This window comes from Xenopus laevis, chromosome 2S, assembly GCF_017654675.1.
Source record: "Xenopus laevis strain J_2021 chromosome 2S, Xenopus_laevis_v10.1, whole genome shotgun sequence".
In the NCBI taxonomy this organism is placed as follows: Eukaryota; Metazoa; Chordata; class Amphibia; order Anura; family Pipidae; genus Xenopus; species Xenopus laevis.
Genome location: NC_054374.1, coordinates 61,172,794 through 61,187,411, shown reverse-complemented (window position 1 = coordinate 61,187,411; position 14,618 = coordinate 61,172,794). Strand labels below are relative to the sequence as shown.

Here is a 14,618-nt window from a genome sequence, read left to right as displayed (position 1 = left end):
AAACTTCAATCACTCTTTACTGCAAGTTGGAGTGATATCACCCCCCTCCCTTTTTCCCCCAGCGGCCAAACAAAAGAACAATGGGAAGGTAACCAGATAGCAGCTCCCTAAAGGTGGCCATACACGGGCCGATAAAAGCTGCCGACAGACCAAGTCGGCAGTTTATTGGCCCGTGTATGGGGGTCCCCGACGGGCTTCCCCGATCGAGATGTGGCCGAAAGTCAGACAGATCTCGATCGGATGGGACTAAAAATCCCGTCGGATCGCGGCCGCATCTGTTCGTTGATGCGGCCCCGCGATCCAACCGCCCGTTAAGGCATCGTTAGGATCCGATCGTTGGGCCCTAGGGCCCACGATCGGATCAGCCCGATATTGCCCACCTCAAGGTGGGCATATCGGAGGGAGATCCGCTCGTTTGGCGACATCGCCAAACGAGCGGATCTCTCCATGTATGGCCACCTGAACACAAGATAACAGCTGCCTGGTAGATCTAAGAACAGCACTCAATAGTAAAAACCCATGTCCCACTGAGACACATTCAGTTACATTGAGAAGGAAAAACAGCAGCCTGCCAGAAAGCATTTCTCTCCTAAAGTGCAGGCACAAGTCACATGACCAGGGGCAGCTGGGAAATTGACAAAATGTCTAGCCCCATGTCAAGATTTCAAAATTGAATATAAAAAAAATCTGTTTGCTCTTTTGAGAAATGGATTTCTGTGCAGAATTCTGCTGGAGTAGCACTATTAACTGATGTGTTTTGAAAAAGAACATGTTTTCCGATGACAGGATCCCTTTAATGACAAATTTTATTTGCAAGTGAGGGGAGTTGAAATGGGAGCTGCCTTTGCACCAATTTATGGAAACCTCTTTATGGGCTGGTGGGAAGCCTATTGGGTTTTTGGTGACTCAATGTCTCACTATACCCAACACATATCAACCTGGTATAGTTTTATTGATGATCCGATATTTCTCTGAACAGGTGACCCATGAATTGCTAAACTCATTTCTTATGTTACTAAATGACAATGACCTCAAGATCAGGTTAACACATATTAATAACCATCACATTGACTCTTTGGAAGTCACATTAATACTGAATAAAGATGGCACCATTTCAACAGATCGGTTCCGCAAAACTACAGACACCAACTCCCTTTTGCATTTCCAGAGACACCATTCCATTACAACTAAAAAAGAGGTATCCCTGTGGGTGAATTTATAAGACTGTGATGCAACTGCTCTGATCTAGCCACTTTTAAACAACGATCAGTAGAACTCATGACAAGCCTGAGTAAAGGACTCACAACCAGTACGTTTCATTGGCACTTACTGTAAACAATGGTCAATCATTAATTCAGTGCTCAAAAAACATTGGCACATATTATTAACCAATCCAACCTTTGCTGCATCACTTGGTCCTAGGCCATTAACATGTTGCCAGAGGGCAAAACAAACAAATCAGTACGAGTGGGTACATTTCCATGTGCCAATTGCAGAGCCTGTTGCTACATGCCTTTCCAGTCATCAATTATCCAAAGGTTTGATAAACAACATACAATCACCCACAACTTTACCTGTACCACAGATTGTGTAATTTATATGCTCACTTGCCCGTGCAACAAAATTTATATTGGCAAAACTAATCTGGCTTTTGCGAAAAGGTTTCTGGAACATGTAGCCAGTATGGAAAACGCATTGGAATGGATTGAATCTAAAAGAAAAATTACCTCCAGTCAGTAGACACTTTTTTGAACACCATAATAGTTCAAGTAAGGGACTCAAAGCCACTGGGTTATCCAATATATCCCTAGGAATTAGGGGGGGGGGGAATAACATAGAATCAGCTCTTCTAGTTAAAGAGAGCAAGTGGATTTTCAATATGAATGCCATGAGCCCTCATGGGCTTAATGAAAGTATCATTTTGAATATTTTTTCATGGCTAAAACAATATTCTCTGTAGTAACACCCAAAGATGAGACTTAATAGGAATCCACCAATCTTTTATATATAGATGAAACTTACTAGTAATTCATTGGATTGACGATAGATAGATAGATTAGGAGTAAACTAGTAATTTTTTGATCCTACATTTATTGGATTGTCACAAATGGTAACAGGCACCTCTGCCCATCCCACATCAGTTTTCATCTTATTTATAATAAAGTCTGCCAGGATTTTGATATTACTAATCATCTCTATCACTATATCCATCTCACATCCTCCGGACATCTGCAGCAGTCTATTCTGCCTGCTTTTGTCCAATGCTTTGCCTTTCACAGGTTGCAAACCTTTCCCACATATTTTTACCCATGCCTTGAGAAATCCAACAAAGCACACTTTTCACACTGTAAATGCTGGTTACTTATTGGATGGCTTTATTGTAAACCGAGTTACCAAACAAAAGGACATCAGGTAGGGGAGAGAGAAAGTGATCTGATGGCTACACAAACAAAAACAGAACAGTGGACATGTTCTGGTGTGAAACAAAAGAGTGAAGTCTTCCATGTGTAGAATGCCTTATTTTTTGTTGCCCCAGGATGCCATGCGGTTGTTAATCGGTGTCTTCATAAAACGCGAGGACTTCATGTAAGCATCAATAGCAGGGAGGGCCTTATGAGGTATAAAAAGGGCAGTTTTTATTAATGCAGACTAATCTCAGATGACTAAAATGAACTGCAAGAATAAGGCTGATTAAACAAAATAAAAAAAAGTTAAGTCAACCAGAGTCATGAGTAACACCCTTCTTTGGTGATTACACATACCAACCCCTGCCCATCCAGTGAAGTCACCATGATGACTCTGTAGGGCTCATTTATAAACTTCACACAGCGCACAATTCACACAGTGCTCATGATTATATTTATAAAGCTGGGCAAGACTGGTATGTGCAAGCATAACTGAATTTTTATTTGCATTGCAATTGTACTTAGGAGCTTTAATATGCAAATATACATAAATTGCGAAAATTCTGCGTTCCAAGTTAACACCACAACTTTTGGGACAAAAAAAAAATATATTGCATTACGAACATGCCCAGCAGCCACACTCACACAAACACCCATTTAATTTTGCAAAAATGTGTGCGTCTTCATACACACAAAAAAGGAATCCTGCACAGCAGTCATTTTGGGAAATCAACAAAATGCCAATAAATAGGAGATGCGTGAACTTTATAAAGTGTCCCACTGTCATAGATGAAGATGGATTAGGTGTGGGACATAAAACAATGAAGAACTTTGAGAGCAGAAGAGCAGGGGTTTGCAAGTAGTGGGTTGTGGGTCAGAACTGTACAGCAATGCATTTAACCTGTTAAAGGTCAATCACCAGCAACAAAGAACTCGAGAGATCTAGAGGAGAACATTTAACAAAAATGTTCACCTTCCAACACTGTTTCTGTTCAGTTGGTTTCAGATTGTTCACCAGAAGACTTTATCCAGTTACTGTCTATTTTCTATTTGCAACCGTTTTTCTAATATTGAAGTCTTAAAATGAAAGAGAAGGCAGCTGTTTTGATGCAATAGTTGCTAATATTAAACAGAGGCACCTGAAAAATGTAGCAACTAAATGTAGCAAATTGTAACAGTTCAGAATGCTCCTGAATCACTGAGTTGCCAGGCTGAAACACCAAACCTGGAGCATTAAAATTCAGACTTCAATTTTGGAAAAACGGTAAAAAAATAAAAACAACTGAAAATAAGTTTATTTCTGTTGAACAATCGGAAACCAATTAAACTGAAAAAAAAAAGTGTTTGGAAGGTGAACAACCCCTTTAATAACTCAGTGTTGCAATTAGTCAAGTATCAGTATCTCTAAATTACTCCTTGTGGTTATAATTGATATACATTTTAAAGGAGATATATTATGTGAAAATAAAGAATGTGCCAGTGCTTACGGTTTTAAAAACAGGATTGTGCTTAAATGAGTTGTGTTTTGGGTTGATTTATTGAACGTTTATGCAAAAACAATTCTAGTCCCACCCATCTGTTCTACGTCCTGTTGCCGCTATTCTCAGACTGCTCAGGGGAGCTGGCAGCACTCAGCACTGTAGCAGCTGGTCTAACCTGATAGGGAACGGAAGCCTGTCTGTGTGACTGTAGAGCTGTGATTGGCTATCCCCCTCCTTCTGGCAGGGACAGTTATCTTCATTTGTAACACAGATCAATAGATCCATAAAGGGGCCATTTTTAAAGATGATCATTTTTAGCCCAGAGTGAAACAAGCACCATGTATTATTCATATTGCCTACAAGATTGTTTTTTTTTCACTTGTCCAATGTCTTTAAAGTATATAACAGATAAATTAGATATAAATATTTGTTATCAATAGTAAACTGCGACTTCACAAACTATTATTAAAACCCCTATACAGATAACCATGGATAAATACTTTACCTCAAATCGGGTTAGAAAGGCCTGCAAATTCTTAAAATTCTGCAGACAAGTTGGATCTAATATCCGGTGTTGATCTAGTACATCATACATCACGAAATCGACATAAGTGATCTGGAACAATTGTAAAGTTACAATCCATTACAAAACAAGCCAGGTCTGGGTGGGACATTCAAAAAGTTAAAAAGGAGAAATAAAAGCGCAGAGGCACAAAATAGAAAATGCAAATTACAGTATACAGCACAAAACAAGTTTAGTGGTACCTTATCTCCTGCAAACCAAGATCTATCTCCTAGAAAGCAAGAGAACTTTTTCAGAGCAATAGGCAGCTTCTCTAAATATGGCCCCTTCAGTGTTTCCTGAAAGGAAAATTGATATATATTGTAATAAATGACAATATTTTAATACAAATAGTTTCAAATTGCCACGAAATGTACTTACAAATTGAGGACTGTAAGCAATTACAACAAGACCCATGCGAAAATCCATCGCTTGATTTTCTATTAGATCAACATAGTTCTTTTCTTTTTCTGACTCTCCACCTAAAGAGGACACAATTATGGTGTGTGCTGTTATTTATATAGTGCATTACATGACAAATTTCTAAAGTGCTAAGGTTGATAAAAAAAGACATTTGTCAAATTCAACCTATTAAAAAGTGAAACCTGACTAATACAGGCCATACACAGGCAGGTTGAAGTTGCAGAATTGGGCCCTTCAGACTCTTTTGGCAGCTTATATACCTGTGCATGGGACCCTACTCAGACAGGCCCACCCAACCAACATCTGGCTGAAAATAGCTAGATGTTGATTGGGCAGGCGTGCTTTTTCATGTCAGATTGAGGACCTCATCAGCTCTTTAATGTGGTCCTCGCTCCAACTGCTTCAAATCGTTTGGCCCTAGCCAGATATTGCACATCTTAAGATGGCCGTGTAAATGCAGATTTATTCTCATGTCAGATGAACGATCCACCATTGCAATCTTCCAAACTATGATTCATATAAATAAAAGTAATCAAGAGAACAAATCAGATGATAAATAGACAGCATTTGTACGAATGTTATGTCTGACAAATAGTAGTGACAATCTCCGCTTATTTCATAATACATGCAGACATATCGTTAGCCAATAGAAATCTTCTAACCTGTTCGATGGACTAAACAACCAATCAAGAAGAAGCCCTATGGGGTAGGGTCCTCTAGCCTTTTGTTTCCTTGACACTGAGCACTTAATCTGTATTGTAATTATATTTTTTATATTTATGTGAATTGTATTTCTAATAATGCACTTATTGGTACTTTTTATTCCAATGACCCCTTGTTTGTTACTACTAATTTATTGTTTTGCTGTACAGTGCTTTGCCCTCAAGGAGCGCTTTACAAATAAAAATATATATTCATACATACATTATTTTGGCATCTATGGCCAACTTTAGGTGGCCATATTGTGGTAAAAAAAAAAACGAATTTGGCAAACAAACAGATCTTATATTGTATGGTCAGCTTAACGGATATTTGATTCAGAAGGGAAGAACCGTATCGGTAGCCCTTGACTTTTAAGGGTAAAAAATTATTTCCTGATTCCAATTGGACAAGTCTGAGCATTTAGACTTTACCCATAATGCTTATTTAGTGACTACGACATAAAAAATACCACTAAAGCTATACAGTATATGACATAACAGGGCATGGTATAAGGAGAAAATATAATAAGCAAAAGTTTTTACACAGATGCTAAAGGATGCTTACAAAGTCCATGCTTGCGTGCAATATAGCGAAGAATTGCATTACTCTGTGTAAGCTTCACATCACCATCCACGAGGTATGGTAACTGCAGAATAAGAATGTTAATAGAATGAAACAAAAAATGAAATCACACGAAAAAACTAAAGCAATCGAATAAGTGGTATAAAATGTGGGAAAACAGACTAAGTGGGGGGCAGATGCTGTTATGAAATATAATGATGTGATTAACCTAAGGGATATCTTATGACAGTTAAAGATAAGTAAAAAAAAAAAAGATGTGCTTATTTCAAGCTTTTGCTCCTTACTTATATTTCTTAAAGGAGAAGCACTTGAGGTGCCAAATTGTTAAGGCACCCCCCAAGTGATTGTATTGACTTACCTGAAATCCCGGGCCGGTGCTCCTATCAGCAGAAAACTGCATGGGGCTAGGGTTATACCAGTGAACACCACGGAGCGATCTTCTTCTGTCTTCCTTCTTCATGCGGCTGCGCATGCGCAGTAGAAGTCGGACTTTAACTAAAAAGTCAGCTACTTCGTTCAACTGTGCATGCATTTGCCCCGGAAAAAGAAGAAGACGGAAGTGGTGCTCACTGGTATAACCCTAGGCCGATGCAGTTTTCTGCTGATAGGCGCACCGGCCCAGGGTTTCAGGCAAGTCAATACAATCACTTAGGGGTGCCTAAGATTTGGCACCCTCAAGGGCACAAGGCCTTTCCTTCTCCTTTAAGAACCTAGTTTGTTGGTGGGTGGCCTATGGTCCATGTCAAAATGCAGAAACTCAGACTCAAAAGAATGACTAGGCCTGCCAAAGAGTCACTTTAGGTAGTGCCAAGCAGAAAGCAAAACATGTGAAGAGTTTTAAAGAAGCTCTAAATTAAACCCACAGTGTTCATCCATAATAAAATCCTGTAATCCCATTCCCCATATCCTTCATTTTAGGTTCACCTACATTGGGAAAGTCCAATCCCAGCTTCTCTTTTTCATTCAGCCACTGGCTCTTATCATAATTGGGGGCTGAAACAGAGAAACGTGAGTGACACTTTAATGGAGATATTGTATTGCAAAACCATAATTATAAAGCACTACACACGCTTTTATGCTTGTCTGTACATAACTCCATATAGGCATCAACCTATTTTTTTTAGCCTTGCTGCACTCATTTATCGTGATGTGTAAAACAGACACAAACATCGGTGATGTTGCCAAAACAATCAGATCCTTGTTTTTGTTTCCAACGTGTAGGTGACAGGGCCAGAACTAGGGGTAGGCAGAAGAGGCATGTGCCTAAAGTGCAAAGCTTTGGGGGCGCCAGGTAAGTACCTACCATGCTGCCTACCCCTAGTCCAGCTGAACAAGACTTACACTACAACTGCAAAGTGCATGACTGTGCCACTGTGTGTGGCCCCCAGGCTGACCTGATCCGGGCCTGGTTGAAATCGAATTGCTGATTGGTTGCTATGGGCCAACTCTGGACCGAGAGTCAAAATAGGCCCTGGCATTTCAGATACACAGAGGCCCAAACAGCCCCCACAATATGGACTTTCTATTGCAACGTATAGCAGCCCCTCTGGCATATGCCAGAACCCACAGATTGCCAGTCTTATTTGACTAAGCAAGTAAACATAACTTCACATAAAATATAGCCCCAAAATGTATTTTCAGGGAGTTCCCTGCAACCTTTAACCTCCTCTAATTCTCATGATCGGTTACCCATTACAAAGAGCACCCACATGGCCCTACTTACCACTGGAAAAGGTTGACAATTCGGTTTTAATGACATGAAACAATTAGATCATGTAAGTCATGTTTACTGTACAGGTATGGGACCTGTTATCCAGAATGCTTGGGACCTGGGGTTTTCTGGATAATGGATCTTTCCATAATTTGGATCTTTATGCCTTTAAGTCTACTAGAAAATCATTAAAACATTAAGGGGCAGATTTATCAGGGGTCGAATTCAAAATTTGAATTTGAGTCTGAAATGGATGGCCTTTCCTTAGTTCAGGGCTTTCTGGATCCCATACACATATAAAATGTGATTTAAAGGATGGTTGTGGGGAATCATTAGCTGATCAAGCATTTTTGGTCAAAACAATGTTAGAGGTACTTGCAAGATTACTGGAAGTAAATCATCCATACTCTTTAAAAAGGGAATAGTTCCTTTAGTGGGGCCAGTGTCGGACTGGCCCGGCGGGATACCAGGAAAAAAACCCGGTGGGCCCCGACCCTTAATGGGCCCCCGCCGGGCCAGTCCCCTCTCCCGATCAGATACAGGGGGGGTGGAGTTTTTTCAGGCGCTGCGTATCGCCGACTGCGCATGCGCTCAGCACCTGTTGATTTAGGAGTGCCGCGGCGCCTGCATCCATGCACGTAGGGGAGAGGGGTCGGAGGGGGCCCTGGACATTAGTCCCAGTGGGCCCTGGGCCCCCCAGTCCGACCCTGAGTGGGGCTCATTTATCACCACTGAGCAAATCTGCACCTGAGCAGTAACCTGTAGCAACCAATCAGCGATTAGGTTGTTTAGCCCTCGGCAACCCTAATACCGGGTCACTGAATATTTAAAAAAAAAATAAAAACAAATAAGAAAATTGCTTTTGCAGCTCCAGCAATTATGTGCAAAGGACTAAAGAACTACCATGTAAAATAATCTTTGTGAGAAAACATTTTAATTGGCTACAATTGGTGACAGGCCAAATGTTCTTCTTGCCAAAATCCACCAGTCTATTATTCCCTCCACACAATGGCTGGCAGTTACTTTGCACTTTATGTAGGACAAAGCAAGATCTTTAGTCAGAACAGACGCACCACTATTACCATTACAAGGATTTGCCAAAATTATATCTGAATGATAGCTGGGGTTTTTTTTTTTAAAATACACCACAAATATAAATACAAAGCCATAAAATTGATTATTTTCCTACAAAATCGGATTCTTTCAGCTATTTCCCTTTGAAATTGCTGAATATCAGGATTTTCGTCGGCCATTTCATTTAATCTGGGCATCAAGCCAGCAGCACAGAAAGTAGAAAATGGTTAAGTTGCTTTACACGCCCACAGATCAGATTTCAGGAATTCATATTACACTGCTACATGTCTTTAACCAGTGTTCAGACCCACACAGCATTCCAAACAATAAAAGAGCAACAATTGGCGTTTAATCATAAATCCTACCAGGCGACGCACCGGTCTATCAGAATAAAAATCCATCATCATACATATTGGGAATACCTCCAATAACAATTAACTGTACGGAATCCTATTTGATAAAACAACCTGCAGAATATTGTTCTACACTGTAAAAAACACATCTTGCAACACCGACAGTACATACCCCAGTTTTAAATTATATTAAAGTTTAAGTTATACAGACTTCATTGAAGCTGAAATGAATCCCACCTGATAAGCAAATAAAACACAACTGCAGCTTGTTCTATCTGATTTTTATTCTATGCTGAAGAAACAACTCAAAAGAAAAATTAGGTGCTGCTACAAAATACACAGTATACTCAGTATATAGTACCCACCCTCTAACCCTTGAACTTACCATCCCCTGTTACATAAAGTTTTTCTTCGTATTGCGTGCCTGTGTATTCAAGCAGGAGACGGATAGAATGAGCCAACTAAAGAAAAGAGAATAAACCCATTATAAAAACAGAATGAGCAGATCTTCATTTAGCCCTTTGTGGTATAATTGTTTTTTTCCATTCCTGTGCATTTTTTGGTATCAGGAGATACATTTTATCCATCTTTCATAATAATCTCACCCCTCTGATGTCCCAGTATCCTAGTATCACCACCATCTTGAACCCCAACACTATCAGCGAGCCTTTGTCCTGCTTCTAAAGCCTTCTTAACAGTCTAACGAGTTAGCTTGCTTTACAGCTGCTCATGTGCTCTCTGGGTTCTGAGCCAATCAAGAGAAAGAATTTATTCACCCTCCCTTCTCCAAGCTCCCCTCCCCTGTCTACTGTTTCTCAGTAACAGATCTGTTAAAGGGACAACAGCTTATTTAACAGTATCTGAAAAAATACCTGTATCAAAGGCACCACCAAATGCATACTGATAAATATTAAAGTGTGTTTTTCTGTTCAACACAAGATTACCAGAACACCCCAGGTGAAACATCTAGTTAAGAAGGATATTCAATTCAGACTAGAATAAGGCATAGATAGGAGTCCAGTTTTAGGGCTATTCCACACGGGGAGATAGCGACGCGTTTGCGGTCGCGGCGACAAAGCGCCGCGACAGTCGCGGCGACCGGCGCAGGCGACAGTTTTGTATGGGCGCCTATGTAAAAACGCCTGTGCTAACCACACGAGGCGATGCGCTTTTCAACAGTCGCCTGAAAATGCCTCGCCCATACAAAACTGTCGCCTGCGCCGGTCGCGGCGACTGTCGCGGCGCTTTGTCGCCGCAAACGCGTCGCTATCTCCCCGTGTGGACTAGCCCTTAAAAGTAATCTGGTATCTGGGCTCTAAAACAGAATACCATAACCTGCATTGATTTAATCTCTTGCCTATGAATGTTTTAAAAAATGTTGCTATTAAAAGGATAAATTTTTTATGCGCACAAGAATCACATTAATATTGTAAACAAATAAGTTTGCAGCAGTGTCCCCCAAACACTTAATAATCTCATATACTGGTATTCTTTATAGTTTATAGCTAATTAATAAATAGATCATATTAATATAGTTAACTGATGTTGGGGAAAGGTGCAAAATACAAAAAGAAACATGGTGACATGGTGACAGTTTTTGCACAGTGCTGCCTAACATATTGTTAGTAAATGTTAGTTTTTAGTTGCTCGGATCAGTAACCCTCAACAACCAAAGTGAATTTCAAAGTGCCATTTAAAGTGATATGTAAAGTGGCATGTACCACATCACAAATGTTTGCCCTACAGTGATGTGTCATTATGTGCATGCATGCAACACAATATGGCTGCCTGCACCAGGAGCTACTTCCTTGTGTGGGGTGCAAAGGACTTTAGGTGCTTTTCTTAAAAAATAATATTGTCTGCCCATCTGGTGGGGAAAACATTTCTGATGTTGTAGGCTCTCTTTAAAGATGACCCACTAGTGGAAGACAGAATACAAAGCTTTCCTTAAGTTTTGTAGTTGTTCAATTAATCTTGAAGTTTTTCTCTAATGACATAGCCTATGGGAGTGGTTTTATTGTGAAATATGTGCTTTGCGTGCCAATGTTATCTATAACATGGTTGCATGTAGTCACAGCTACAATGTTATAGAAAACAGAGGTAGATTTCAAGTTCAAGGTCAGCAAAAAAAATAGGAGAGGCAGGTGAGGTATACATATTAGTAGGGATATTGAAGTCTCCCGTGATAATAAAAGGAATATCTGGGTAGGGTTGGCACCTTTTCTGCTACCGGAAAATGGGCAGGGGGGGGGCGGAGCGGATGATGTCAGGGGAAGGTTGATGATGTAGGAGATGGGGCTGGTGATGTCAGGGGCAGGACTGATTGCTGATCGCCATGTCATTGTTTTCAAAGTCCTGTCCACATTCCCCAATTTGGAAGGGCTATCTAGGTGAAATCCAGACAGGTACAACCCTAAATCTGGGCCTGTGTCAGATTGTCCTCCTGGGGTACCAGACCCTTTAACCAGTGGGCGCAGCCCTTACTAGGCTCCCTTTCTTGAGCACAGAACATCCTTCCATCCTTTCCAGGTACTCTTTATTTTTTATTTATTAATTTCCAGCAATTAGAAAATACGAAAGAGTTAATAAAGAACTATATGATGGGGTCAGTGAAAAGAGAGATGCACAGTTTATTGCCATAGATAGCGGATAATAGTATAGAGTTTTGCAAGCTACAGTAAAAATGTAGTGCATTTTTACTGTTCAACAAAATGTAAGCATGGACCAGGCTTGCCCCAAACATTGATTTTAACTTAGAGGGTGGTTTACCTTTAAGTTAACTTTTAGTATGTTATAGAATGGCTAATTCTAAGCAACTTTTCAATCTGCCTTCATTTTTTTTTTTATAGTTTTTAAATTATTTGCCTTCTCTTTCTGAGTCTTTCGAGCCCACTGACCCCATCTAAAAAACACATGCTCTGTAAGGCTACAAAATTATTGTTATGGCTACTAACACTTGTCTTTCTGGCCCTCTCCTATTCATATTCCAGTCTCTTATTTGAATCAGTGCATGGTTGCTGGGGTCATTTCGACTCTAGCAACCACAATGAGGAAATTACAAACTTGAGAGCTTACTGAATAAAAAGTTAACTAAATTAACACAAAAAATTTAAAATTAAAACCAATTGCAAATTGTCTCAGAATATCACTTTTTACGTCATTCCAAAAGTTAATTTAAAGGTGAACAACCCCTTTTTTTTTTTTTAAAGGTAAGTTTTATTTCTCATTTTTAAACACATACAACAATCATACGTACAACAATAAGTACACTCGCAGACTAGACTGTACAATTTAGGCAGGAAGAAAATATGGCACATGCTATCACCAAGCATAACACAATACAGTTATTGAGCAGTTGAGATGGACACTATCAAACTCAGGTGAACTATACATCTGACGGTTAGGTTGGGACCCTCGAGGATACGAAGGATAGCAAACCATGAGGGGTTTCATAGTAGGAGATGGACTCGGCTATGACCTACTATAGAGGGGTCGGGTCAATGTCATTCCACAAGCCCCAAATTTTATCAAATTTTGTTGGTGTTCCCCTAATTTCGTAGGTGAGCTTATATAGGGGTACTGCTTTGTTAACCAGTTGTATCCACGCATTGAGAGAGGGTGAGAGGTTACCCATCCAGTGAAGGGCTACCATTTTTTTTGCATAAAAGAGTAGGATACGAAAAGAGATTTGAGTATATTTAGCTGGGACTATCTCTTCTAGGACCCCCAAAAGGCAAACTGCAGGTGAAATTATTCTTGGGAAGTCAAGATTATCCGCTAGATAGTTTACAACTTGTGTCCAAAAGCTCAGTATGTAATGGCATTCCCAGATTAGATGGAAGAAATCCGCAGCTTGTTGGTGACACCTGGGACAGGAGTCGCAAGGGATCTGGCCCATCAGTTTGAGTCGTGTGGGAGTTATGTAAATATGGTGCATAATTTTATATTGTATTAGTTTGTCTTTCAACGATATCAGGCCAGTGTATATGTATTCTGTCGCTTCGTCCCAGTTATCTTGGTCAAGGCCTATAATTTTGGTATTCCACCAGTCTTGTGCTGATTGAAAAGGTTTGGGGCCGGATAAAAGGAATTGCTGGTAGAGCCGGGACACCAGCTTTGCTGGGTTGGGATCATGAAGAATTTCTTCTATGACTAGGCAGGATTGCTGGGGGGTAAGACTGTTAAATTGGGAGTAGAAGGTATTTCGTAATTGTAGGTATTTAAATAGTGGAATTTGCGTTGGCTGGCACTTAAGTTGTAGTGTGCAATAGGTGACAAAGGTATGGTTCTCAAGGAGGTCCTTCAAGCATTTAATGCCTTGCCTGGGCCAGAAAGCAGAGTGTTGCAAGGATCTAAAGTGATTCAAATAGGAATTTCTCCAGAGTGGGAGGTGAGGGGATAGGAGGGGTGGTGAATGGCCCAAGATTTTGAGAGCTATCAGCCAGGCCTTCTGTGGGGTAGTCAGTGTCGTCGGTAGCGGGCCAGAATCCCTGGGACTCCGATAGGGAAAGTTGCAGAGGCTCTCCCACGAGGATAGTAAAAGAGCTTGTAACTGCGAGTTTGGGTTATACGGGTCAGGGTTAAAGCACCAGTGGAGGTAATATATTTGTGAAGCTATGAAATACCAATGGAAGTTGGGGAGGGCCAGTCCTCCCTTGTCGCATGGTGCACATAACTTTGACCAAGCGATTCTGGGTGTTTTCTTGTTCCAGAGAAAGGGGGTCACGATTTGGTTTATACTTTTAAAGTATTTTTTGGGAATAAATATTGGCGCATTATGGAGTAGGTAGAGAATTTCAGGGAGGTAAATCATTTTAATGACATTTACTCTACCCCAGAGAGACAGAGGGAGTTTAGTCCATCGGTTTAAGGTATTGGTCAGATTAAGTAAAATAGGGTCTAGGTTTAAGGTAGTGTATTTGGTGAGATCTGTATGGACTATCACTCCTAGGTACTTGAACTGGGTGGCCCATTCGAGTGGGGTCTCTTGTGGTAGAGATCGAGGTTGGTCAGGGTCAATGGGGAATAAAACAGATTTTTCCCAGTTAACTCGTAGTCCGGAAAATGAGCCAAACCGGTTGACCAGGTCAAGGAGGGCAGTGAGAGAATCATTGGGATCTGCCAAATATATAAGGAGGTCGTCTGCAAAAAGGGAGATTTTTCCTGAATAGTGCCGTAGGTTAAACCCTTGATTAAAGGAGATTGTCTGGTCAGTATTGCTAGTGGTTCTATTGCTAGGGCAAATAGAATTGGGGAGAGGGGGCAACCTTGCCTTGTTCCCCTTGTTAGTAAGATAGGGGGGGAGATATGGCCATTAACTCTCAC

The 14,618-nt window shown here is 40.5% G+C and overlaps 2 protein-coding genes across 2 annotated transcripts in view; one reads left to right on the top strand and one right to left on the bottom strand.

The window, feature by feature from the left end:
• Nucleotides 1-14,618, top strand: part of eps8l3.S (EPS8-like 3 S homeolog) — a 74,344-nt gene that overhangs the window by 42,046 nt on the left and 17,680 nt on the right. The gene's annotated exons all lie outside the window — the stretch shown is intronic.
• gstm1.S (glutathione S-transferase mu 1 S homeolog) lies at nucleotides 2,356-9,957 on the bottom strand. Its single transcript, NM_001087371.2, is given in 8 exon segments — nucleotides 2,356-2,610; nucleotides 4,392-4,502; nucleotides 4,652-4,747; nucleotides 4,830-4,930; nucleotides 6,138-6,219; nucleotides 7,084-7,148; nucleotides 9,679-9,754; nucleotides 9,899-9,957. Coding segments are annotated over 8 exon segments (660 nt in total). The 5' UTR covers nucleotides 9,935-9,957; the 3' UTR covers nucleotides 2,356-2,517.